This window comes from Podarcis cretensis (assembly GCF_951804945.1).
Source record: "Podarcis cretensis genome assembly, chromosome: 4".
NCBI classification, from domain to species: Eukaryota; Metazoa; Chordata; class Lepidosauria; order Squamata; family Lacertidae; genus Podarcis; species Podarcis cretensis.
In genome coordinates, this window is record NC_137173.1 from 10,561,544 (window position 1) to 10,575,092 (window position 13,549).

The 13,549-nt window shown below is 47.3% G+C and overlaps 1 protein-coding gene across 10 annotated transcripts in view; it reads right to left on the reverse strand.

Moving 5' to 3' along the window:
* TENM4 (teneurin transmembrane protein 4) overlaps positions 1–13,549 on the reverse strand; it is a 649,734-nt gene that overhangs the window by 19,493 nt on the left and 616,692 nt on the right. For all 10 annotated transcript variants that reach the window (XM_079973241.1, XM_079973246.1, XM_079973247.1 and 7 more), the window contains 2 exons: positions 9,216–9,388; positions 2,469–2,704 (listed from right to left, as the gene is read on the reverse strand). In XM_079973241.1, the coding sequence (XP_079829367.1) occupies positions 2,469–2,704; positions 9,216–9,388 (409 nt within the window). The remainder of the gene's footprint in view (positions 1–2,468; positions 2,705–9,215; positions 9,389–13,549) is intronic.

Below are 13,549 nucleotides of genomic sequence, written 5' to 3' on the forward strand. Positions count from 1 at the left end.
AGGTGTTGGCCTGTGAGGTGCTGTAAAAGGATGCAGACACTGATCAGTGGCCTAGGGAAACCAGGAGAAGGATGGAGTCCGTGAATAAGGAACAAGATGCAATCTCTCTCTCTCTCTCTCTCTCTCTCTCTCTCTCTCTCTCTCTCTCTCTCTCTCTTCTCTCCTTTTGTGTGACTCCAAGGGTTCTCCTGGTCCTAATGATACAGTCTGTCCAAGTAAGAATCCCTATTTGGACACAAACATCTTGTGTTCCACAGTGGACGCTCGGGTTGCAAACGATGCCTTATGAGGAACGGCTAAGGGAGCTGGGCATGTTTAGCCTGGAGAAGAGGAGGTTAAGGGGTGATATGATAGCCATGTTCAAATATATAAAAGGATGTCACATAGAGGAGGGAGAAAGGTTGTTTTCTGCTGCTCCAGAGAAGCGGACACGGAGCAATGGATCCAAACTACAAGAAAGAAGATTCCACCTAAACATTAGGAAGAACTTCCTGACAGTAAGAGCTGCTCGACAGTGGAATTTGCTGCCAAGGAGTGTGGTGGAGTCTCCTTCTTTGGAGGTCTTTAAGCAGAGGCTTGACAACCATATGTCAGGAGTGCTCTGATGGTGTTTCCTGCTTGGCAGAGGGTTGGACTCAATGGCCCTTGTGGTCTCTTCCAACTCTATGATTCTATGATTCTATGCATGTTTGCAACCCACAGTGTTCGCAACCTGCAGTGGCGCATCTGTGCACGCGCGGGTTGCAATTTGGCGCTTCTGTGCAAAACGAGATTTAGCGCTTCTGCACATGCGTGACTGGAACGGGTTACTTCCGGGTTTTGGCGGTCCGTAACCCAAAAAAAACGCCACCTGAAGCGTCTGTAACCCAAGGTGTGACTGTATAGGAAGGATGCTTAGCAATGTATTTCTAGGGCAAATGGTACCCAGGGAAGCCAATACAGATTACTCCCCTATCCACAGATGTGGCAGGTCTTGGTGGTTTCCTTTGGCTCAACCGCATTCCCCACTGGTTATGTGAACTGACTTATGGTCCCTTGCAGCTCAGATGTCAAAAAGTGTGGACGCACCTCAAGGGATAGTTGTAAGTCCCGCTCTGCATAATCAATCACATGACATGGCACATGCACACCATTTGAATGGTCTTGGGAGGGCCCTGACCCCCTCCCATATTTTATGGGGTGGTGGTGAAGGGACCTCAGACCCCAGGAGTTGGCTCCTATGGTATGGAGTTAAGGCAGCCAGCCTATGAGTTGGGAGAGACCAAGTTCATATCCCCACTTGACCCATGAAGCTCACTGGGTGACCTTGGGCCAGTCCAGGGCCAGATTTAGGTTTGATGAGGCCCTCAGCTACTGAAGGTAATGGGGCCCTTCATATGTCCAGCTGTCCTTTGTCAACAACAAATTGTCGCTGTTTTTTGTGTTGAATATATGCTATATGGTAATTTATGGACCTAATAGGTTTCTAAAGTCATTTGCACATAACAAAATACTGTATTTATTTTATCAAAGTAATTGATATAGAAATGAGCAAACCAGTGATATTTTAGGGAGCAGGCTAGCAGGCGGGGCCCATTCCTTACATCATAGGAGCCTACACAACACAAAACACTGTTGCTGTATGTAGGTTTTATTTTTTTATCTTATATTTTGGAAATGCACATCCAGTTTTTCCCCTTTAAATTTTTTGGGGGCCTCCAAGAGAGTTGGACCCTAAGCTATAGCTTTTTTTAGCTTATACGTAAATCCGGCACTGGGCCAGTCGCACTGCCTCTCAACCTAACCTACCTTAAGGGGTTGTTGTGTGGGGACTAAAGGGGAACTACGGCATCTTAAAAAGCAGAGACATCACCTTGCCAATGAAGGTCCTTATAGTTAAAGCTATGCTTTTCCCTGTAGTGATGTATGGAAGTGAGAGCTGGACCATAAAGAAGGCTGATCACCAAAGAATAGATGCTTTTGAATTATGGTGCTGGAGGAGACTCTTGAGAGTCCCATGGACTGCAAGAAGATCAAACCTATCCATTCTGAAGGAAATCAGCCCTGAGTGCTCACTGGAAGGACAGATCCTGAAGCTGAGGCTCCAATACTTTGGCCACCTCATGAGAAGAGAAGACTCCCTGGAAAAGACCCTCATGCTGGGAAAGATGGAGGGCACAAGGAGAAGGGGACGACAGAGGACGAAATGGTTGGACAGTGTTCTCGAAGCGACCAGCATGAGTTTGACCAAACTGTGGGAGGCAGTGGAAGACAGAAGTGCCTGGCTTGCTCTGGTCCATGGGGTCACGAAGAGTCGGACACAACTAAATGACTAAACAACAACAACACGACATGTATGCATGTCACCTTGAGCTTGTTGGGCTGGAAACGCAACAAACAAGTAAGCATCAATACCAGTTTCTTATTCCGCATGGTGGTAAAGGTGATGTTGGGGACTGAACCTACAATGCACGGCTTTTTCCACTCACCCTCAGCCTGCGCCCGAAGACGGTGATCTGACCCCTGGCCTGCTCTTTGCGCTGTCTCCACTCAACCAGATTGAGACCATTGTCAATGGGGAGGGTGACATTCCTCTTCCCCACCGTAGGGTTAACTGTGCCGGCCAGAAGATGAGGCTCAGTCTGCAGGGCCACCTCCATTCCATTAGCCAGGATGAGCCGCAGGGAGCCATCTGCGCCGATGTAATAGCTGTTTCGCACCTGATCTGTAAGAAAGAGGATGTGGGGAGGAGAGAGAGTGATCCAGAGGGCTGAAACTCAGTTGCTGAAGTCATGAAATAATAATAATAATAATATTAATAGCAATAATAATAATAATAATAACAACAACAACAACTTATACCTCGCACTCCCTGGCCAGAGCCGGGCTCAGGGCGGCTAACACCAATAAAATCACAGTAAAAACATAATAGGGGGAAAAGGGGGGGGGGAGAGAAACAACCAATTTAAAATACAGGTTAAAGTGCAATTTAAAATGCAGTCTCATTTTAATGTAGCCGATAAATCAAGACCATAAAGGGAGGGAAAGATAAGGGTCAGATCGAGTCCAAACCAAAGGCCAGGCGGAACAGCTCGGACTTGCAGGCCCTGCGGAAAGATGTCAAGTCCCGCAGGGCCCTGGTCTCTTGTGACAGAGCGTCCCACCACGTTGGGGCCAGTGCTGAAAAGGCCCTGGCCCTAGTTGAAACCAATCTAACCTCCTTGAGGCTCGGGACCTCCAAAGTGTTGTCATTTGTGGACCTTAAGGTCCTCCGTGGGACATACCAGGAGAGGCGGTCCTGTACGTACGTGGGTCCTAGGCCGCATAGGGCTTTAAAGATCAAAACCATGAGATACAAGACGGGTTAAACCAAGGAAGAAGAAGAATTGGGCTGTAGGCTCAGTGGCAGAGCAGCTGCTATTCTGGTTTAATCCCTTGCACCTCAAGGTTGGGTTGGGAAGAAACCTCCACCTGGGGATACGGTTAAGGTCCATTATCTGACTGTTGACTCAGGACACTAAACTGTGCGTTTCTATTTAATTTTCACTCTCTTCTGTGTATATTGTAATGTTCTCTTGCTGCTATGGCCATTGGCTGAGGCGAATAAAGTTTCTATTCTATTCTAAACCTCCACCTGAGACTTCGGAGAGCTGATGTCTGTCAGCGTAGACCAGGGTTTCCCAAACGTGGGTCTCCAGTTATCAGACCGTCATAATCTCTAGCTATCCATCTCTAGATGAACCATATCCTGACTCGGTATAAGATATTGTTACAAATGTTGGGTGCCTCTCTCTCTGCTGAGCGGTGGCAAAAGTTCATGGGGTTCCAGGCATTCACCCAAGTTCTGTGTTGCTTTGGAGAACTGAAGACACGGCAGAAACTGCTGTTGCTTTAAGAAATATGCTTTATTCACCTATTTGCACCTTCAGCCTGCATGGAAAGGGTCCAGATCCTACAGCATGGTCATTTCAAAAGCACCTCTCCCAGCCAGCCTTCAGCCAGCCTGCCCAAGATGAATCTAAGCCTTTCTTCTTCCTGCTTCTTCCCACAGCAGTACCTATTTATCTACTTCCACTTTGATGTGCTTTCGAACTGCTAGGTTGGCAGGAGCAGGGACCGAGCAACGGGAGCTCACCCCGTCACGGGGATTCAAACCGTCGACCTTCTGAACAGAAAATCCTAGGCTCTGTGGTTTAACCCACAGCGCCACCCACGTCCCTCTTCTTCCCAGTACACCTTCCTAAAAATTCTCTTTTCCTGTCACTGTATACCCAGTTACCCTGGCAACCTTCCAAACACCCAGTCTCTGTTTATACCTCAGGGCAAAAGAGCTCTCAATGGCTATCAATGGCCCCATATGGTTCCTTACTGGACCCCAGGCTTGGCCAAGTCATTTTGCATAGGCTAGCTCAAGAATTCCTGTGCAGCTAGTATTTCCCCCTTCACTTCCCAAATCACCAAAATCCTAACATTTCTTAATTTCTACGGTTCTATGACAATATTTTCTAGGGTTCTATAACAATATTTCCCTGTGTTGCTTTTTCATTATTAGAATTAATATGGCAGAATTATTTAGTGCCCAACCAATTGCTAGTTTCAGGTTATATGAATACAGCAGTATTCAAACTGCTTTCAAACTGTTAGAATTGTCTCAAGAGTTATTTATTACTGCTCTTGTGCCTTTAACAAGCTGTAAAACAGGCAGAAATTCAGTAGGCGAAGCTATACATTTCTCCATGTTAGGAGTATCCCCTATTAAATTTCAGCCTCTCAGGTTGCTGTTAAAAAGCCCAAGGTCTCACTGCCTGTTCACATGCGTTTATGTGTAATTAAGATTTTTTTGCCCCGATATGCATTGCTTTACACTTTTTTTTAAAAAAAAAAAACATTGCATGGCATTTGTGATTTTTTCCAGGTGAAACTACAGGGTTTTCTTTGCCCAGCCCACCCCTCTCTCCAGTCCTGGAGCTGGTGCTGATTTAGAATGATGTACCTTTATAGCTGTGCCGAGCTGCCGAACACGGAGATGCTTGACCACAAGACAATTATTAGACCCTCACCCCCAGATGCATAAATCTCAGCAAATCAATTAATTCCCCGAAGAGCCCCGAGCAGCAGCTACTGTGGCTTAATTAGACTCATGAGGAGGCGCTAAATTCCCTTCCCAGCATTTGCCAGACATCTGAACGCTTCTAAAATCCGGCCAGTCCAATTAGAAATCTGCTTGATTTGTCTACATGACAGGGAAACTTATGGGGCTGTAATATAATCCGGAAAGGGCAGGTAACAGTTCCATCTCCTTTGCCAGGCATAACCAATGTGGTCACTTTCAGATTGTTGTTCCTGGACTCCCAGCTCCCGTCAACCCTGACCCCCTGGGGCTGATGTGATGGGAAGTCCCAGCAAGATCTGGAACAGCGGTTCTCAACCTGTGGGTCCCCAGATGTTGTTGGACTACAACTCCCATCATCCCTGAGCTCTGGCCTTGCTAGCTAGGGGTGATGGGAGTTGTAGTCCAACAACATCTGGGGACCCACAGGTTGAGAAAGGCTGCTCTAGAGGGTCAAGCGTTTCTCTTCTATCTGGATCACAGCCTTAGCAAAAATCCAAGTACCTCGGTTTACGAACTTCATCTATTCCGGAAGTACGTTCTTAAACCGAGGCGGGCTTTCCCTAATGAGGCCTCCCACCGCCAACATTCAGATTCCGTTCTTAGACCAAGGTAAAGTTCTCAAATCAGGACACTATTACCGGTTTTGCGGAGTTTGTAAACAGAATCATTCTTAAACAGGACTGTTCTTAAACTGAGGTACCACTGTATTAAGGGACGCGGGTGGCGCTGTGGGTTAAACCACAGGGCCTAGGACCGATCAGAAGGTCGGCGGTTCAAATCCCCATGACGGGGTGAGCTCCTGTTGCTCGGTCCCTGCTCCTGCCAACCTAGCAGTTCGAAAGCACGTCAGAGTGCAAGTAGATAAATAGGTACCGCTCCGGCGGGAAGGTAAACGGCGTTTCTGTGCACTGGTTCGCCAGAAGCAGCTGTACGGCGGCTCCCTCGGCCAATAAAGCGAGATGAGCGCCGCAACCCCAGAGTCGGCCACGACTGGACCTAATGGTCAGGGGCCCTTTACCTTTTACCACTGTATTATGCACAAAATAAATGAGAATATAAATTTAATGTGGTTTTCCAGAGCTGGGCTGTTTGTTTTGCATGAAGTTGTCCTAACCCCATTCCCTGTCCCCGATGACGATCTCTATGCTATGATAACAGCACCAAGGACACTGGAAGACTTTTGCCTTGTGAGAAGAGCTGGCAAGCAAGGAAGCAGGCTGAACCCCCAACAGAAAACAGCTGCAGTACCACGACAGGCCTGGCAAGGGCTCCGCTTCTTAATTAGGTGCAAGTTCGCGCCAATCAGCAAAGGAAAGCATTAGACGGCGCCAGGATATGGGGGTCTCATGGTGCTGGGATTACCATGATGAGGTCTGTTTCCTGCTGCATAATCCAGTCTGTGCCGCTTAGCCCTTCCCAGCCCTTGCCAATAGCTGCAGAGCGAGATGACGATTCGTTATCTGACCGAATTTGTGTTAATGGCCTGACTTATCTCCGAGACTCTGGGGAAGTTACAGAAATAGTTTCGGCTTTACATTAACGCTCAGCCCCGGCCCCCGAAAAGGGATCCATACCAGACCTTGAAGCAAGTTCATAGTTGTAGAGTGGGGGAGGTGGAAAGAGGTGGGGGGCTTCCCCCCATCCACCAGCACACCCTGGAAAATTGCATACAGTTTAATTCCCCCTTTCCCTTCTGCAGATTCTGTTCGCGTTCCTTTTGGTCAGGGGTCAGTAAACTTTTTAAAGCTGGGGGCCAGTCCACTGTCCCTCAGACTTTGTGGGGAGGCCGGACTATATTTTTTTGAAAATATAAATGAACAAATTCTGATGCCCCACAAATAACCCAGAGATGCATTTCAAATAAAAGCACATACAGTGGTACCTCAGGTTACATATGCTTCAGGCTACATATGCTCCAGGTTACAGACTCCGCTAACTCAGAAATAGTGTTTCAGGTTAAGAACTTTGCTTCAGGATGAGAACAGAAATCGGGCTCTGGCGGCACGGCGGCAGCAGGAGGCCCCATTAGCTAAAGTGGTACTTCAGGTTAAGAACAGTTTCAGGTTAAGAACGGACCTCCGGAACGGATTAAGTACTTAACTCGAGGTACCACTGTATTCTACTCATGCAAAAACAGCAGGCAGGACTCACAAATAACCCAGAGATGCATTTTAAATAAAAGGACACATTCTACTCATGTAAAAACATGCTGATTCCTGGACTGACTGATTTAGAAAGCGATTGGGCTGGATCCGGCCCCCGGGCCTTAATTTGCCCACCCATGCTTTTGGTGCTCCTAGCTGAGCACCCCTGCTTAAAATCTGGTGAGTAGAATTGCGGGTGGGCACAGTCAGATAGAAGAGGGACGCAGGTGGCGCTGTGGGTTAAAGCCTCAGCGCCTAGGACTTGCCGATCGAAAGGTCGGCGGTTCGAATCCCTGCGGCGGGGTGTGCTCCCGCTGCTCGGTCCCAGCGCCTGCCAACCTAGCAGTTCGAAAGCACCTCCGGGTGCAAGTAGATAAATAGGGACCGCTTACCAGCGGGAAGGTAAACGGCGTTTCCGTGTGCGGCTCTGGCTCGCCAGAGCAGCGATGTCACGCTGGCCACGTGACCCGGAAGTGTCTCCGGACAGCGCTGGCCCCTGGCCTCTTAAGTGAGATGGGCGCACAACCCCAGAGTCTGTCAAGACTGGCCCGTACGAGCAGGGGTACCTTTACCTTTACCTTACAGTCAGATAGAAATAGGTCCCTTGTCCAATTGATCACTGCACTCTGCACAAAAGGGCTCCTGCTGATAACCATCTTATCAGGTCTGTGGCACCATCCCCCTTGGAATTCCCTCTCATCACATGTTGAAGGGGAGCTGCCTTTGTTGTCTTTTCAGCACCTATTGAGACCTCCCTCTTCCAACAGGTGGGAACTATTTTTAACTGCTTTTGTATACGGAATTCTTTTGAAATGTTTTATATGTGGAACTGTTTTTACACTTTCCTTGGTTGTTGTTTTTTGGTTGCAACTGTTTTTTTTTTTGTTTATAATGAGTGGCGCCTGTCTGTCTCATACCCTCCAACACCTCTCCAATGAAAATAGGGATGGCCTATTCAATAATAAGGGGCGTGGGTGGCGTTGTGGTCTAAACCACTGAGACTCTAGGGCTTGCCAATCAGAAGGTCGGCGGTTCGAATCCCTGTGATGGGGTGAGCTCCCATTGCTCTGTCCCAGCTCCTGCCAACCTAGCAGTTCGAAAGCACGCCAAAAAGTGCTAGTAGATAAATAGGTACCACTCCGGCGGGAAGGTAAATGGCGTTTCTGTGCGCTGCTCTAGTTTCAGTATTCCGTTGCGCCAGAAGCGGCTTAGTCATGCTGGCCACATGACCTGGAAAAACTGACTGTGGACAAACACTGGCTCCCTCGGCCTGTAAAGTGAGATGAGCGCCGCAACCCTAGAGTAGTCTGCAACTGGGCTTACGGTAACTGTCAGGGGTCCTTTACCTTTTTATTCAATAATAATAATAATTACTAATATTTATACCCTATCCATCTGACTGGACTGCCCAAGCCACTCTGTGCGGCCTCCAACATATAAAAAAACACAACAAAACATTAAAAATAAAAAACCTTCCCTATACAGGGCTGCCTTCAGATGTCTTCTAAAGGTTGTATAGTTACTTATCCCCTTGGCTTGGGGGTCGGATAGCTCCATACCCTCCAATATTTCTCTGATGGAAATAGGGAAATAAGGAAAAGTGGGACATTCCGGGATCAAATCAGAAACCAGGATGGCTTCTGTAAATCCAGGACTGTCCCTGGAAAATAGGGACACTTGGAAGGTCTGCAGAGACTATGGAGGATTGCACCTTCAGGGGTGAAGTCAAACCATTGGAGAGTTACAGCGCCTGCTGTGGCTGTAGAGACTGAAGAAGAAGAGACATGTTTTGTTGCAGCTGGGGCACATGAAGGCATCTGGTTGTGCAGATACAGGTGTACTATAGCGTTGATAATAGGACGCTTTATTGCCGAAACCTGGCTTGGGACCTTTAGGTAAAGGGCAGGGCTGAAGGAGAACAAACCCAAACAAAAAAAAAAAAACCCAGAAAAAGCCCGTCCAGCAGATCTGAAGCTCACCTTGCAAGAGGGTGTAGAAGGCACCTGAGGCTGAGAGGTTGGTTGTTATGGTGACGTCGTCCTTGCTGGAGGTCTCAACCTGGACGTGCACTGAGCTGTCTGTGTCACTGCGGAAACTGCTGACCTGACCGGTAGGGAAAGTGATGTTGGTGAGGCGGCCAAAACTGTCGTACCTGAAAAGGAAGGAGATGCATGAGTAGCAAAAATAGAGAGAGACAGGAACCTCTACCCCAAAGCATTGGGTTTTAACTTGCTGCCATCTGACCTAAGCCTTGCAGTACAAGAAAAAAAATCTCTTTTTTTAAAAAATATATATATAGTATCGCTGATGCTGCAAACCATTTGAGCAACCTCTTTTTTATTTTTATTTATTTGAGTTCCTGCCTCCGAGAGTGGCACATATTTGCTTCTTTGCTGTTTGCTCACCAGGTAATGACCTCACTTACCATATTTTCCCGTCTATAAGACGCCCCCATGTATAAGACTCAGATTTAAGAAAATGGGGGGGGGGGAATGGCCGAGAGTATAAGACGCCCCCTAATTTTTCACTTTATTTTTTAGGGGAAAAAACCTAGTTTTACACATGGAAAAAATACGGTATATCCACAGTAGCTGCTAAAAGGTTGCATGTTATTGAGGAAGGTGAATAGCTGGAGCGACTGATGTTCTTTTGACGGTGATTTTTTAATTAGTGGCAGATGAGGTGTAAAATATTCTTGCCCAGAAACAAAAATCTGCTCTGCTATCGAGGAGGATGTGCGAACGCAAATTCTGAACAGAGTTTGCTGCCGCTGTTCCTCTTGGCCACACAGGAATGCTTCTTTTAACAAATGCTTTGTGCAACTTTTCCTTTCTTCTTCTTATGCCCGCTTTGCCCTGCTGTTCCTAAGATGTCTTAGGGCTTTCCATACTGCTTTGCAGCAGAGTTCCTCTCACCCCTGGGCCCCAATTCGCACACGGCTCGACAGGTTAAGTTTTGAATCTGCATAATTCTCGGCTTGCGAGAAAGCGGTTTCGATTCAAGGGTTGCGCGTGGAAAAATGGCACAAGATGTTCAAATATGCTGCTGACCTGGGCAGATTAAGCAAAAGCCAAAATGGCTTGAAATCAAAAGGGCTGAGTCAGATGTGTTCTATGAATGCAAGTCCATAAATGTGGACATTTCTAGCTTTTAAGGAACTGTTTTTACACATTTTTTAAATTAATTGAGACCTAAAATCCGAACAGCTTATATCTATGTATTTATAAGGAATGTGGGTGGTGCTGTGGGTTAAACCACAGAGCCTAGGACTTGCTGATCAGAAGGTCGGCGGTTCGAATCCCTGCAACGGGGTGAGCTCCTGTTGCTCGGTCCCTCCTCCTGCCAACCTAGCAGTTCGAAAGCACCTCAAAGTGCAAGTAGATAGATAGGTACCGCTCTGGTGGGAAGATAAATGGTGTTTCCGTGTGCTGCTCTGGTTCGCCAGAAGCGGCTTAGTTATGCTGGCCACATGACCCGGAAGCTGTACGCCGGCTCCCTCGGCCAATAAAGCGAGATGAGCACTACAACCCCAGAGTTGGTCACGACTGGACCTAATGGTCAGGGGTCCCTTTACCTTTACTAAAATTCGAATAGCTTATATCTATGTATGTTGTTGTTGTTTAGTCATGTCCGACTCTTTGTGACCCCATGGACCAGAGCACACCAGGCACTCCTGTCTTCCACTGCCTCCCGCAATTTGGTCAAACTCATGCTGGTAGGTTATATATATATGTATATGTGTATATTATTATATATGTTGGAAGCCGCCCAGAGTGGCTAGGGCAACCCAGTCAGATGGGCGGAATACAAATAACAAAATTATTATAACTGATTTGTCTGATTCAGTGATATCCTAGAATCATAAGTTGGAAGGGACCACGAGGGTCATCTTCTCCAACCCCCTACAATGTAAGAATCCTTTTGCCCAACGTTGGACTTGAACTCACAACCCTGAGATTAAGATTCTCGTGCTCTACCGACTGAGCTATCCTGCAGGCTTGATTATACTAACCACCCCTCTTCATACTTCAGGAGTCCCCGAAACATAAACAAACCAAGTTTCTCCTTTCTGTAACATCCTTTTTCTGTTACAGGTAGGTAGTTGTGTTGGTCTGCCGTAGTTGAAACAAAATAAACAAAATTCCTTCCAGTAGCACCTTAGAGACCAACTGAATTTGTCATTGGTATGAACGTTCGTGTGCATGCACACTTCTTCAGATACGAATTTATCTTTTTTTTCTGTGTGCCCTTTCGTAAGTGAGGAAACCCAGGGAAGCTGGAAATTGGGGCAGCCTACAGAAAATCCCTGAAAATAGCGTCCAGAAGACCCGTTCAACAACTGCATCGTTAAAATCAAAACAGACAAACCAAAAGCACCACACTCCCCCTAAAACATCTGTTCTGAAAACTGGGTAAAACGGATGGTGTCAACATATTGCGATCTCTGCTCATTTCCACCTCTATGAAGACACATAATTCGGTTTGAAAAGATAGCCTAGGAAAATGAGGTTACAGGGAACCAAGCAGAGGGCCTTCTCGGTGGTGGCGCCTGCCCTGTGTAACGCCCTCCCAGCAGATGTCAAGCCAATAAACAACTATTTTACCTTTAAAAGACAACTGAAGGCAGCCCTGTTTAGGGAAGTTTTTAATGTCTGACGCTGTATTGTTTTTAATATTCGGTTGGAAGTCGCCCAGAGTGGCTGGGGAAACCCAGCCAGATGGGCAGGGTATAAATAATTATTATTTGAATTATGCTGCTGGAGAAGACTCTTGAGAGTCCCATGGACTGCAAGAAGATCAAACCTCTCCATTCTGAGGGAAATCAGCCCTGAGTGCTCACTGGAAGGACAGATCCTGAAGCTGAGGCTCCAATATTTTGGCCACCTCATGAGAAGAGAAGACTCCCTGGAAAAGACCCTGATGCTAGGAAAGATGGAGGGCGCAAGGAGAAGGGGACGACAGAGGATGAGATGGTTGGACAGTGTTCTCGAAGTTACCAGCATGGGTTTGACTAAACTGTGGGAGACAGTGGAAGACAGGAGTGCCTGGCGTGCTCTGGTCCATGGGGTCACGAAGAGTCGGACAAGACTAAACGACTGAACAACATTATTATTATTATTATTATTATTATTATTATTATTATTATTATCTGTAGGGAGACAAATCCTCGCATGTCAATTCATTCCACGGCTAAGCTGGCTGGGCCCTGTTTCCACAGTCCAAAGGATTCAGAAGTTAGGCTGGTCTCCATCACACCCTAATGTTCTCATGTTCATTTAACGCTCCGACTTGCACCAGAATTAAGGACAAACACCGTGACGCAGGGAGGCTCCGAGCAGCTGGCGCCGGCAATGAATTCATCACCCCCCCTAATGTAACCTGCCGCTGTCCGACCGAGCTACCCCAGCCTTTACAATCACGGTGGTAATTATGAGGCTGACAAAGGAAACCAGGGCCATCTATCCCCAAATGGAAACGCATTTAGCCGCAGTTCACTGCACAGAATTAATGCAGTATTTGGTGCTTATGAGACCTAATTGTTTGCTTGTGAACATCCGACACCATCATTTGTCACATTACTGGCGCGGAAAGGAGGCAGTTGGTTCCAGAAATGCATGCTCAGAAGCTCCCGTCCCCCCAGGTCCTCTGCTTTCGGCAACCTTTGGCAGCTAAATAATCGGTGGGAAACGAGTCACCTTGAAATACTGCTACGTTCGGTGACTAGGAAGCAGAAATAGCATCAGTTTCTTTTTTTTTTCAAGACACGGGGGTTTGGGAGAAAGGGAAAAGGAGCCATATCCTCCAATTTCAACTGCTAAACTTTTAGTCACTAGCATGCTGCAGGCCTTGGAAAATGGGATGAGGTTCAAAATGCAGTTTTCAGTAAAACAAACCTCCTCTTGCGTGTTGGATCAGCCCAGGCTTCTTGGGAGTTTAGGACAGCTTGACATGGCTGGTCCTTGTCCCAAACCTCTCAGGCTTGCGCTGGAGCCTCCATTAGGCCTCAGATTGTGCTATACCAACAGCACTGGCTCCTGGGCTCAGGCAATGTGGCACCCCCCCCAATATATATATATATTTAGGGGGCCAGGCCTCCAATGTTCAGAGGGCACCTGTGCAAAGTCCGGCCCTCTCGCTCCTCCAGAAAAGGGGGTGCCTCTGTGCTGCGCGCATGGTTTCAGCAAGGGAGGAGTTGGGGGAGAACTCCACGCCCTGAAGTAAGTTCCAGGGGCCAAAATTAATTCATGGGAATTTGCTGCTGGAAGATATGGCGACGGTCACTAGACTTGATGGCTTCAGAGGGGGATTAGAC